Below are 12,541 nucleotides of genomic sequence, written 5' to 3'. Positions count from 1 at the left end.
TTAGCGTGTGTTGAAGTCATCTTGATCCGCCGGTTACGTCGAGCCATGCCGTCGTCCGACAAGACCCTTCTTGCTACCTGGGCCCGTTCTAACCGGTGGATCTTACTGTTCGATCACCCAAGGATGATGGACTTGTGGGAGAGTCGTTCCTTCCTCGTCATGCGTTATGGTCTTTTGCCGATCTCCAGCCCTCCAGCCAGTCCTGTTCCATTTCTGGGGCATCAAAGAACAAAGCCTTTCCATCCACCTCAACTCGAAGTCTTGCGGGAAACAACATAGAGTACCAAACATTTTTGTCCCTTAGTTGTTTCTTTACATTAAGGAAGGTTCTTCTTTGTATTTGGACTGCGACTGTAAAGTCCGAAAAGAAGGACAATTCACTGTTCTCGTATCTGAGTGGGGGGTTCGATCGAGCCGTTTGCAGTATGATGTCCCAATCTCTGAAGTTGAGAAGTTTCGCCAGGATTGGACGCAGGGGGGATCCCGGTTTGGGCCTACCCCTTGGTACCCTGTGCGCTCTTTCAACCGTAAAATACTTAGAAAGATTTTTGGGCTGTAGGTGGTTCGTAATTATGTCCTCCATGAACAAGTCGGCGGATGACCCCTATGCCCTCTCGGGAACACCTATGATCCTGATGCATTTGCGTCATGATCAACCCTCAGCTTACTTTCTGCCATTTTCTGAGCAGCCTGAAGTTCTTAAATCTCTTGTACCATCTGGTGGGTTTCGCTACTGAGCTCAGTAGTTACTACTTCCATTGCTTTCACTTTCTCACTTGTTTTTTACAAACCATCTCTTATCAGTGTCATTTCAGTAGTGATAGAGTCAATTCTTTGTTCCAGCGAGGTGAGTACTCCTGCTATAGCTGCCATGACATCCTTAAGTGTTGGTTCCCCCTTGTCTGGGCATATTGTTTTATCTGTGTCCCCTTTACTTGTGGCACCTGTTTCTCCCGGTTTTCAAGTGGTATATTTGTCCAGTTTGGTTTGGAGTGTACCCATTTGCCAATTGGCACCAGACATTGGCGCTCTCTACTTGTGCCCAAAGGAGAGTCCTCGCAGGTGTTGCCCGATGCCTGCTCTTCAGGGTTTTCCCCCTTGACGGCCTATCGGGGTTTGCCCGGGGGGCTCTAAATTTTTACGCACCTAAGGTTACTTTCTGGGCACTGCTCTCTACTCCTTGGTGTTTATCGGGGGCCACTGCCACTTGAATCGCTGCCCCCACTGTTAGCCAAGTATGTATTCTCCCAATGTTCTTTCCAGGGGTCTAGTTGTTTACCTGCAGATTAAGTGCTGCGCAGGTCACCCAGCACCCTACGTTGAATTTAGACCATGCCGCTCCAATTTGTTTATCTCTGGACACAGTCTTATACTTCTTCAGGGGGGAGAACCGAGGGCCGTATTGATGTCAGCATTGTGGCAGATGTTGTCCATGTATAACAGCAACCCAAGCTCCTCAGACAGTGAACATAACTATTGACTTGCCTCTTAGTTAACTTTTTGCATTACTGCCAGTGTTGGGGAAAGCATGAATGTTTCTAAATTCGATGGTGAAAACTATCACTTTAAAAAAAAATACTTCTCAATGCACTGATATACTAAGGTGAAACGCTTCTGCATGTTAAAGAAATGCATTTTTGGGGATTTATGTAGAGACTTTATTTATTTTTTAACGTTTATTGCAAGAATGTGTTCCTACATTTAAGTGGTGCCCAACACCATTACTTCTTTTACTTTAGTTAATGAGTTAGTTTAGTTGTAAGTAAATGCTTGCCCTCTTTCAAACTACTTGTGCTGGCTCAAGTAAACAGCAGCCCGGTGCTGCTGTTCACCAAAGGGCTGCATGTAAAGGTCAGGAGGGCCGTATATGGCCCTCCGGCCATACTTTGAGCATCACTGTGTTAGGGTGTGGTTAATGGAAACTATGATGTAATGCGCAGTGTGTGAGTGCATGCTGAAGAATAAAGTAATGCTTCACTACAGCTTCCATGTTGCGTAATTCATCTGTATGCTCTTGGGCTGGGGAAGATGCTACAACCGGCAATGAGGAAGGGAGGCATACCCAAGAAGACAAGACTGCTCTCCCTGAGAGTGTGTAACAGTATGGCAAACTGCTCATGTGTGCCACGTGTTCTCAGAATCAGTGAAGAATGGTCTGCGACTGACACATGTGGAGTCAAAGCCCTGCTCTAGCACATACACGGCCGCAGAAGTGATCAAAGGCCCGACAGAGGAGCGCATTCAAAGCACCTACCCAAACCGAAGACGAAGTGGTCGACAAAGTTGCTGCGCCGTGCCCCCAATACAGAACGATTATTCAAACGAAGAGAAAGAAGACAATGACAGTGACAACAAGGTACGAGAAACAGAGAATGTACTCACCGTCGAGGGCGATTAAAGTATTCTGCGACCTAGGTTCACGCACAAGGCTAATATTTGTAGAAGTTGTCAGAGCCACCCTGCACGGCAAAAGCCATCTGAATAGTACATGCACTCAATTGTGGCAGAAGGGAGAGTGAAATATACTGCACCAATGTTCCTGAAGCCACCACCACCACCTAGTGAGGGGTACCGACGGATAGAGCGGTGCCTCATGACCTGAGCAGTTGCCAGGTGAGGCGAGGTGCGTACCCGCAATTTACCGGGTTTCGTTTTTGGAAATCACTATCTGCCCAATTTCTCCGGGATTCACAGTAGTGGTCAGGTTGTATTATTACAAATTTGTATACCAATCTGTGTTTGTTAAAATATTTAAGACACCTTTGCAGTAGCTTATCCCATGGTCCTGACGAAAGCCCGGATTCGAACATCCATGGGCTGAAACATGTAGACCTGTTTTCTTACAGCTAATGTTTCGAGCTGTATAAGCACTGTTTTTACTTTAGCATCACGGCAGCGCCTCATTAAAACAATTTCGGGCCTTGATAGCCAATTTAAACATCACTTTTTGTTTTTCACACCACTACAGGCACTGCAAACATCACCCCATTGAAACTATACAGGCTGCTTTCATATAAATGATATGGCCATCAATTCTGGGACTCATCTATAACCACGATTTACATACAAGTGGTTTATTGATAGTTCTAGGTTCCCAGATGATGAAGCAAGCCACACTTGTCGTGTGGGTGATGGGAATCACTGTTTAGTTAATTCACACCACTAAGTATAACTTAGAAACTCTGCAATTAGTCCTTTCTGTTTTCACTGTTACAGTGTGATTACTCTCGAGACTTACAGTTTGATTTGTTATATTATAGTATCCCCTAAATCCTCAAATCTGAAAATGGCCTACCCTTTAACACCAAAGAGTTCAAAGAATTTCTTGTCTGACTCAACATCAAATACAAAAAGAGTTCACCCCTCTTGCCTCAAGCCAGTGTTGTAGTTGAACTATTCATGGGCACCCCCAAGAGGGTCATTCAAAAAGTGTCCATGGAGGGAATCAATATGAACCAAGCCATGTGCCAGGCCCTCCGAGCTTATTGATCGACTCCTCACTCCATAACTGGTGAGAGCCCAGCCACATTGCTATTTTGGAGAGCCATTAGAACAAAACTACCGCAATGGATCCCGGATCAATCAGTTAATACTGACAAGGTTTGAGATCCCGACACGACTCGGAAAAGGAAAAGGAAAAGGAAAAGGAAAGCGTATGTTGATCAGCATCGCCATGCCCAGGAGACATACTTTGAAAAAAGGAGACTGTACTGGTGAAGCACAGACGAAGGCTGATAATGGACTCTCCTTTTGCCGCTCGTCCCTTACAGGTCATGGCATGCATGGAACATATGGTGACAGCACATCGTCCTGGACTATCCATCACTCGGGAAACATCACAATTTAAACAGTGCTTAATTTGAGCCGGAGCTTTCCGGTGCTAAGCACCGGCACTTAATTTGTTTCCGGTGCTCGACACCAGCACCTATTGTCAAAACCATAATTAGAACAATCTACCACATGGTGGCGCTGCTCATCTAATTTAGAGCTGAGCAGAACAACTGTAGTTTAGAAAGACAATATACATTAAAATAATGCTCATACCTGCCTCCCCAGCCATTCCTTTAGCTTTGGGGGCCTGGAATAATCTGAACTGTTGCATTTACATGCAAGCAAGATGGTTAGTAGATGCTTTGGCAGCGATGACAAGGGTGATGGGTGGTGCAAGCTGCAGTGGCCTCCTGGTCAGAGACCTGGCACTTAATATTTTACAAATTAAGCACTGGATTTAAACACCTACCATAACACTTGTCGAGTCCTGAAACCACGCATGGGGCGACCCCGTCAGCAGGTCCAGATCAATTAGCTGTGCCTATAGCACCGTTGCCCAATCAGATTGGACCTCGATCACCTCGGATTACCCAAGCCAGCGGATAAGTGTGAGCACTTCTCTGACTAATAAAGGAAATGTGTTTTGAGCAATGTCTGCCACTTTTGATTTAACAAAGGGGGTGATGTAGCATATTGATATTATGTGCACCAGTACCCTTGTGGCTCTAGGAAGGCTCCAAGCAGGAAGTATGCTCTATGCAGGGGGGTATTAGGATGTGGTTAACGGAAAGTCTGATGTAATGCGCAGTGTGGGAGTGTATGCTGAAGAAACGAGTAATGCTTGACCTCAACGCCAGTGTTGCATAATGTATCTGCCTGCTCCTGGGCTGGGGAAAAACGCTACATATGTGACATGGTAATGTGGCAAAAAAACAACTCGTCTTATTATAAATATATACGCTGAAGAAAGGCTTGCTATAACTACAAAGCACACGGGCCATCTTGATTTTAGCACACAGTGAACTGCTTTAATGAGCATTAATTTGTTTTGAAGATACTGCAGAGTGGAACTGTGTCAGATCAATACATTTCGCCATGAGTGGGCGATGCCTTTTAATGAGTCGACGGAAGCCCGCGAGCGCTTAGGATGACGCGGGAACGAGCATCCGCAGGCCTGCGCTCCCCAGCTGTGCTAATAATGCCTAAGAGATGGGCAAAGGCTGAGTAACCCTGGCCCTTTCTCGCGTTAATTGGTATCTATTGAAAACCACCCAGTGCTCACACTCAAGCTCGAAGGTACAGGTGTGATGGCAGAGGTAGCTGGGTCACTGTGAACTGGAACTCACCCCTGCCTCATCGTCAGATCCTGGTAACAACCCTGAAGCCGTGCAAAGAACACAACATTTAACACCTGCGACCGGATGCACTAAAGGTTAGCGCAAAGCAGTCACACACGGCAAAGCTAGATGATTTGAACAAACGCCAATCGGATTAGTAGTCTGAATCTTAGACAAGTGCGCATACTTCCACCTGGAATACCCGGAAAAACATGAACAAATGGGCCCGGTAATTCCGATAATGGTGAATCTTGGAAACGATTTAGCGAGAATGATAAGGGCTCTTGAAATGAAGGCCTTTGTCTATAAAGAGGGTGGGGGCCAGAAGTGCTGAATATTTAGCCGGTGGGCGACGGTGGGTGCCACCAGCACCTATATTTCCTTGTCACACGTTTTCCGAGCGCAACAGGGGGACAAAAGCACAAGGGAAAAGAAGGCGGATGAGAAAGACGGAAAATCCATCACAAAGGGAGAAGGCAGGAATCTGCAAGAGTGAGGTAACCAGACAGGAAGTGTCTGGTAGTGGATTTAAGGGGTCTGGGGTGGATTCCAGACTACGCAGCCTTGATTTTGGTGCGCTGACTTTTTATTACGCGAGCTGGGGACACCTATGGGCACCGACACTCATTCTTTTACAAATGATGCACTCACTGGCCGGGCTAGTGAAACTTACTGGGAGCAGCCACTTTCTCCTCTGGTTCCCCTTGTCATTGATTCCAATTCCTCCTGCTGTTATCCATGCCCCTTTAACAGGGATTGTTTGAAAAGTGCAAGTAATATTTGATGCTGGGCTGGAGGATAACTGCTCCATGCCAGCCCCCGTCCCTGAATTTCAGCTTTGAACAATAAGTCACACAACCGTAATTGGCCTAGTAAGTATAAATTGGGAAGCCAGTTAGCGCGATGATATCTGAGCATGGTGCACAAGGAGGGGCAGGATGCAGTACAAAGGTGTGTTGTAGCCACAATTATTAACACAACTTTCCTAGATGTGTTTCATTAAAAATGAGAAATGCTAGCAATAGTTGGCCATGATTCTTACAACAAAGAAAATGCAAAAGCCAAAAAATTAAATATGGCAATGTGGTTTTACTTTAATGCACCTTTCCATTTCTGCAGTAAAATATGTGGCAAATGGGGTCTGCCAGGCCGCTCAGTCGGCGCATTTCCATCTTTCCACCGAGTTTGTTGCCTCGCTTTCTCATACTACTGTCCCTCTATTTGTACACCAGCCGTGCTGAACTCAGTCATTGTCATTGTCTCTATCCGAGGTGCTGCTTCTGAGACGCTGTTCCAAACATATGTCAAAATTCATCAACACTTTGCATTAGTTTTGCGTCATAAAAATAAAGCAAACCGGTGCAAAGTTTTCATTTTGAAATTTATTTTCCAGCCCAAAACATGCTGGAAAGTAGCCTCAATGTAATGCACTATGTTGCATTGACATACCATGGGTGGTATATGGGCGTTCCCAAACAACCACCCATGGGTTTTGACGCAAATCTTGATCTACTAAAGATGGTAGGCAGGAATTTGCCCCAAACATGTGCACCTCCTCGTGGCATATGTAATGTTAGAGAAAAGTTTTATTTTCTCAAAACTTCTGTAACTTTACATATGTGTGCATGTGTTCTGTACTATACAGCACACATACCAGTACAACACCTATACTTGACAGCACACACATACACCCTTGCTCTATAGTGCAAGGATGTGTGCTTTGTGCAATGCAGCCTAAAGTGCACTAGCACAGGAAGAAGCAAAAGAGGGCCATATCTTAGTAGATATGGCCCTGTTCTGCTCTCTTACTTTCAACTTTGGCTGCTGAACTACGTTGCATGAATTATTTGTAAATTTACCCCATAGACTGCAATTTGGGGGAAAATGAGATTATGTGTCTTAGTTTGATATCTCATCCCTGTGACATGCTGCTCCTTGAGTAACTCCGGCACTGTGCATATTTCCTTTTGCAACTGAAGGTCTCTAATATGGCCGCACCCCCTCTCCTGGTTGGAGAGGGGATGGCTTGACTAAATTTGAGGATCTCCTAATAACATTTAAATAGTACATAATTTTGGCAATAGGCGAACAAACTTCCAACATAGTCTTGTGGCCATGTCTCCTCCAGAACCGGAAAACTCCGCATGAGGACCCCTCATTGATCTGTCATTGCTTATTCTACATCAATGAAACTTAGCCAAATATCTCCCAGAGATCTGTAATCCTCACACTTCAGCGCAAATATCTCCCAGAGATTTGTAATCCTCACACTTCAGCGTTCAATCCATGACCTAGCAAAATTGTTTCGTCACTTTGAGACATTGAGAAATGGAAAGCCCATGTGACTTTTTAGATGGGGGCCTTTGTAGTTTAACCCTCATTCATGTGCTGACGTACAAGCCAGAAATGCATTCAACGAATGAATGCATTTGTTTTCTCCCCATTGAACTTAGTTATAACTTGAGAGATCACTCCTCCAAGATGACTCAATAGTACTATTATCCCTTTGAGATGTCACACTTAGTGCACGCTTTTGAGCCCCAGGAGAAACACATGGCTGACCTTGCAGTGGATCCGCAATGTAACTGGTGAATGAATTGATGCAAGATGAACCTTGCACCTATAGTTTTTGAAACAAGCTAACTGCTTTCTTGCATCAGAAGTGATTAAATGAGGAGATGTGCCACAGCTGCATCCATTTATTAGTTGTGTCATCTTGCAACGCCGGGGGTCCCCATTTCTTTAATGTAGTCTTAGGCTCTAACTCACACACTGTCCCATCTTCGCAATGTTTTTCTTTTTGTACAGTCGCTGACATACCAGCCCTGCCAACCCTTTCATGGCTTTTTTCAGACATAGCCACGCCTTTCTCAATTCCAGTACTTACAAGCATGTATTTTCATACTTTAATAATGTATTCTAAAAACTCTCAAAGGGTCCTGCAGCATATCCTGGCCAGAGCCATAAAACGGGTGTCATGTGAACAAATAAAGTACTATATTGACTTATTAGGCAGACATCTGCGATCGATGTATGGCATCGTAAGAGCACTCTTAAAAACATGGAAAGATAGAGAAACCAGGTTTCCAGATGGGCGAAGCACTCAAGTGCCACAGGACAAGTAAATTTTTTAATTTATGGACCGAAAATTAATTGTAATTGTGATTGTAAACCTGAACCCTCAAAGCAGTATTGATAGTTATTGGAGATACAGACTCTTTCACGAATTTACACATGAGGCACTGTGGTCCACATGGGGTGGTTACCTTCACATAAAAACAGAGGAGAAGTCATCCTGTCAAAAGCAAGTGTGTGATATACCTCAGAAGAGACTGTGGTCTGGGGAAGGCAATGCACTGTATGTGGTTACTTTATGAGTAAAAAGAAAGAAAGTTTACCCAGCAGAAGGATGCGGGATTGGCTAGGCTTATTGAGTGAGGAAATCAAGAGAGGAGTGGGCTGAGGCGTCATATATGGGGTTAATGACATGCAGCAAACAAGGAAACATTAAGCTCAGGTTAAGACCTAAGGATACTGTAGTAGGGAGGAAAGACTGCTAAACTTGTATATTAGACTAATGATGTATGAAAAGTTTGGTGTCATAAGCTTAACTCAAAAGTATTTTTTCTCTCAACTGTTTTTAAATGTAGTGCCTGGAAGGGAACAGCAACTTGACTCAAATCCTCACCAATCTTGAAGAAAATGGAAAAGCGGAAATTGATTTCAGAGAATTCATGGAATTTGTTGGAAATTTTGCAGTTGCAGTTGATTTTACATTTATTAAACTATCTTGTGATGACGAGAATGAATTATGAACTATTATGAAATACTGAATTCCAACAAATTTACTGTGAGTTGTTTCGTCTTTCTTAGTTCAATAAATGGTCATGTTCAACGGACATTGTCCTAAAACTCAACGCTGCATCTTTCCAAGTGTTCAGTGTCATGTCCACTTGCATCCTGTAAGATTGACTGGACTAATTGTTATGGCTCTCATTCATCATTATTCTTCAGTTTTTTTGCTTAGATCATGTGGGTGACTATATAGATTAACATATTGGTTTGTATATCGATAATCAGTCGTTTTGCAGTTCACGTGCACTGATGGATTGAAATTGAGCTAAAGTGTTTCAGTTGCTGAGTTCTTCAGACAGCATGTGCCCTGTACTGAAATGTTCTAAAATGTCTACACAATCCTGTACATCACAGGTGGCTCCATTTGCAGTGGTTATCATTTCAGCCGATGTGAAGTGCCTTCCCTGTGTATTGTGACAAGATGTGTTGGTTTCCGGCTGAGTTTTCATTATTATAACTTTGATACTTTACAAAATAAAATTATTTCTACTATGTCGTGCATTGTATTTATTCTGTTAACACATCTCTGTCAGTTACTGTGAATAAGATAATATCCCACCAGCAACTAAGCCCCAAAAAAGGTGAGGAGAAAGATCCCGTTAATCCATTAAAATATGGGAAGTGTCACAGTCAAATGATAAAAATGCCTGTCATTGAACGACCGGCTTCCAATTTATGAGACAAGGAGGTGATTTAGCAACACCTCCCAAGGGTGCAAAGTCACAAAAATTATGCAAAATGTTACAAAGTGTTGATAAAGTATTTACTTTCCAGCGCAAATGTGCCAAATAGCAATGTCTCCTTGATACAGGTGATGAGAAGGAGAAGTGCTTTTATTTATCATACTTTTTCTCTTGTTGGATGTGTGCTCTACTGTACAACCTACATAGAATGTGGGAAAGGTTTTAAAGTATGCCTATGCATAGTATTCTGTACCTATGCTGGGGACACTCTTCTATTGTGGGCATTCGTGCATATGTCTGCTGTGGCATAAAAAGTGCTTATGTGCTATTTATATAAGTGTGGATGTGTGTTTGTGTTTCAGCATTCATGTGTGGAGAGTGAACGTACTCATACATTAGTGGAGATGTAGTTCGGGTATGTGTGCCACTGTTTTGCAGTCTCAATACTATAGTGTCACTTAGCATGGTGACTTCTGTCAAAGACTCAAATGCTCTCTTAAGAGCTGTCAATGGGCCTACAAACAAACAGAAGTTAAAGAAATTCTAACTGCCTCTCGAAATTGACATTTGCATGACTGTAAAGTTAGAAAAGTGGGTATGATTCTTAACTGATATATCAATCAAACTAAATCTTCAAAAGTAATCATGTAAATATGCTGCCCTCCCCCTCCTCGCCGTCTCTCTCCTGCATCTTGCAAGAACTGCGCATGCGCGCACACGCACATGCGCATTTCTAAGACGAAATGTGCATTCACACGCTCGCAAGATGCAGGTAAGAGACGGCGAGGAGGAGGAGGGCAGCCTGGGGACGCCACAGTACAGGTAAGTGCGTTTATTTCTTTTAAAATTAATCATTAAATATTTTTTATTAGGGGGGTGGAGGAGGGTGGGGGAGCAGAGCAGAGTTTTTTCCCAACTAAGTGGACCTGCACGTAGTGGCACTACGCCAGCTCCGCCCGGGGTTAAGACCTTGTAGTGGGGATAATGTTTTTCCCCATTTTGTGTCCTGCTTTAACAAGCATTTAGCGCTATTTGTGCTCTCAAATCTTTGTCAGTTTAGAACTGGTAAAGATTGAGATGGCAAGCACTCTTGATGGATGCAGTTTGTACCCAAGATTAAGTCCCATTTTGGGGTGCAAATAGGAGTAAGTGCCCGAAATGGGAAAAACAGTCCAATAGTAATGAAGACCTACAAATGCTTCTCTTTTATATCCAACTTTCGAAGTAGCTCATGTTTCATAAAATCTCTCTAGTCTAATAGATAATTAAAATTAAAATTGCGTCTGCTGAATGATGTTAAAGCAAACACTTTATTGACAGCATGTTATTGTGAAAGCCTTTTTCCGTGTGTCTCACCACTTATACATATGTATATATTCCTAAAGGGATCATTTCTAAAAATCATTCTAACTGCATGACTGTTTTACGCATTTTTAGCCATATGTCTTTATAGGTACGAATGTGGTACCACAAAGAACGATCAACAGACGTCAGCAAATCCCAAGCAAGAATGTTTCAGCAACAGTACACTTGTAAATATGCATGCATTTAAAATATTCATTCCATAACTTAATCATTATTATTCATGCATTAATACCATCAGCTTTGAAGCTTGATCATCTACATAATGGAAACGAGTTTTGAAGTTACTATCAGGGTTGACCTAAATAACTGCTTGGGAGCAGCGACAAATGAAAGCGACCCTTTGATGCTATTCCTATAGTTTGTTTTGTTGCCTGGTTTACTCTGTGCCGCCTGAGACACCCATGCAGGATGAGCCCTCGTGGACACCACTGCTTTTGGGTCTCGATGAACACCAGCACTTGTTAGGATGTGCACTCATGGACACCACTTCTTTTGTGTCTCGATGAACACCATTACTTGTTACTGGAAGCAAGGCCGGACTGGCCAGCCGGGCAAACTGGCAATTCCCCGGGAGGCTGGAGACCCAGGAGGCCGGTATTGACACTTGGAGGCCGGTTTCAGCCTCTAGGAATGATCGTGCTCATTACCGATCGCTGCCGCAATTTGAAAGAGTTGCTCTTGTTCTAGCGCACATTAGCACGTCTGCCCATGCAGGCTGAAATTTTATTTTTTGCCAGGGCTGTTTTAAGTTTCCAGTCCGGCCCTGACTGGAAGTTCTCTATGCTTTCTGCAGTTTAGAGGGTCCATGAACTAGCTTTGCTAGTCGTGTTGTTATATGAAGAGCTTCATCACCGGCCTTGTTACACTCTACTCTTTTCTCTTCTGCAGTCTAGATTCGGAGTCAGATACGGTGATGTATTTCACCAGACACCACTCCACACTGCTGCTAACGCTTGATCAAGTCTTATTGCATCTCTCACTGGTGCTTGAATGTTTTAATGCAAAATTTATCTGGTATTCCCTTCATTTATGTCCAATGAATGGTCTACTTGTTCTGAGTTTCAACCCCTTCCCTTTTCTATCCCTCCACTATCCTTTTCAATCTAACTAATACACGAACATGTCCACCACCCAAATAATCTCATATTTCTCTACACTAATTCCTCACTAATCCTATTTGGCTTCCGGAGTAGCGTGCTACCTGCTGAAAAGCACTTTGACACCTCATATGGGTAGCAAGCGCTATACACATGCAAACCCTCCCCTTTTCTATCCCTCCACTATCCTTTATCAGTCCAAAAACAAACTCACATGTCCACCACTCAAATTAATTTTATATCTCCCTATACTAATTCACCACTAATCCTTTTTGGTTTTCCAGAGTAGCGTGCTACTCGCCGAAAAAGCACTTTGACTCCTCGTCAGACTAATATAAACACTTTATAAATGCAATTACCATTACCACTTGGTTGCATTATTTCACCCATGACATTTACCATTGCAGAGCTCCTGAAACTTAAATAACCACCT

At 43.4% G+C, this 12,541-nt stretch overlaps 1 protein-coding gene across 1 annotated transcript in view; it reads left to right on the top strand.

Annotated features, from left to right (window-relative positions):
- The window catches only part of LOC146797603 (uncharacterized), a 327,128-nt gene extending 317,734 nt beyond the window's left edge, over nt 1-9,394 (top strand). The window contains exon 4 of the mRNA XM_085624705.1: nt 8,759-9,394. Coding sequence (XP_085480831.1) covers nt 8,759-8,923 — 165 coding nt within the window. The 3' untranslated portion in view covers nt 8,924-9,394. The remainder of the gene's footprint in view (nt 1-8,758) is intronic.
- The last annotated feature ends 3,147 nt before the right edge of the window (nt 9,395-12,541 follow it).

Source organism: Triturus cristatus, chromosome 9 (assembly GCF_964204655.1).
Source record: "Triturus cristatus chromosome 9, aTriCri1.1, whole genome shotgun sequence".
Lineage (NCBI taxonomy): Eukaryota > Metazoa > Chordata > Amphibia > Caudata > Salamandridae > Triturus > Triturus cristatus.
Note: the sequence above shows the minus strand (reverse complement) of the source record. Positions and strands in the feature narration are given on the sequence as shown.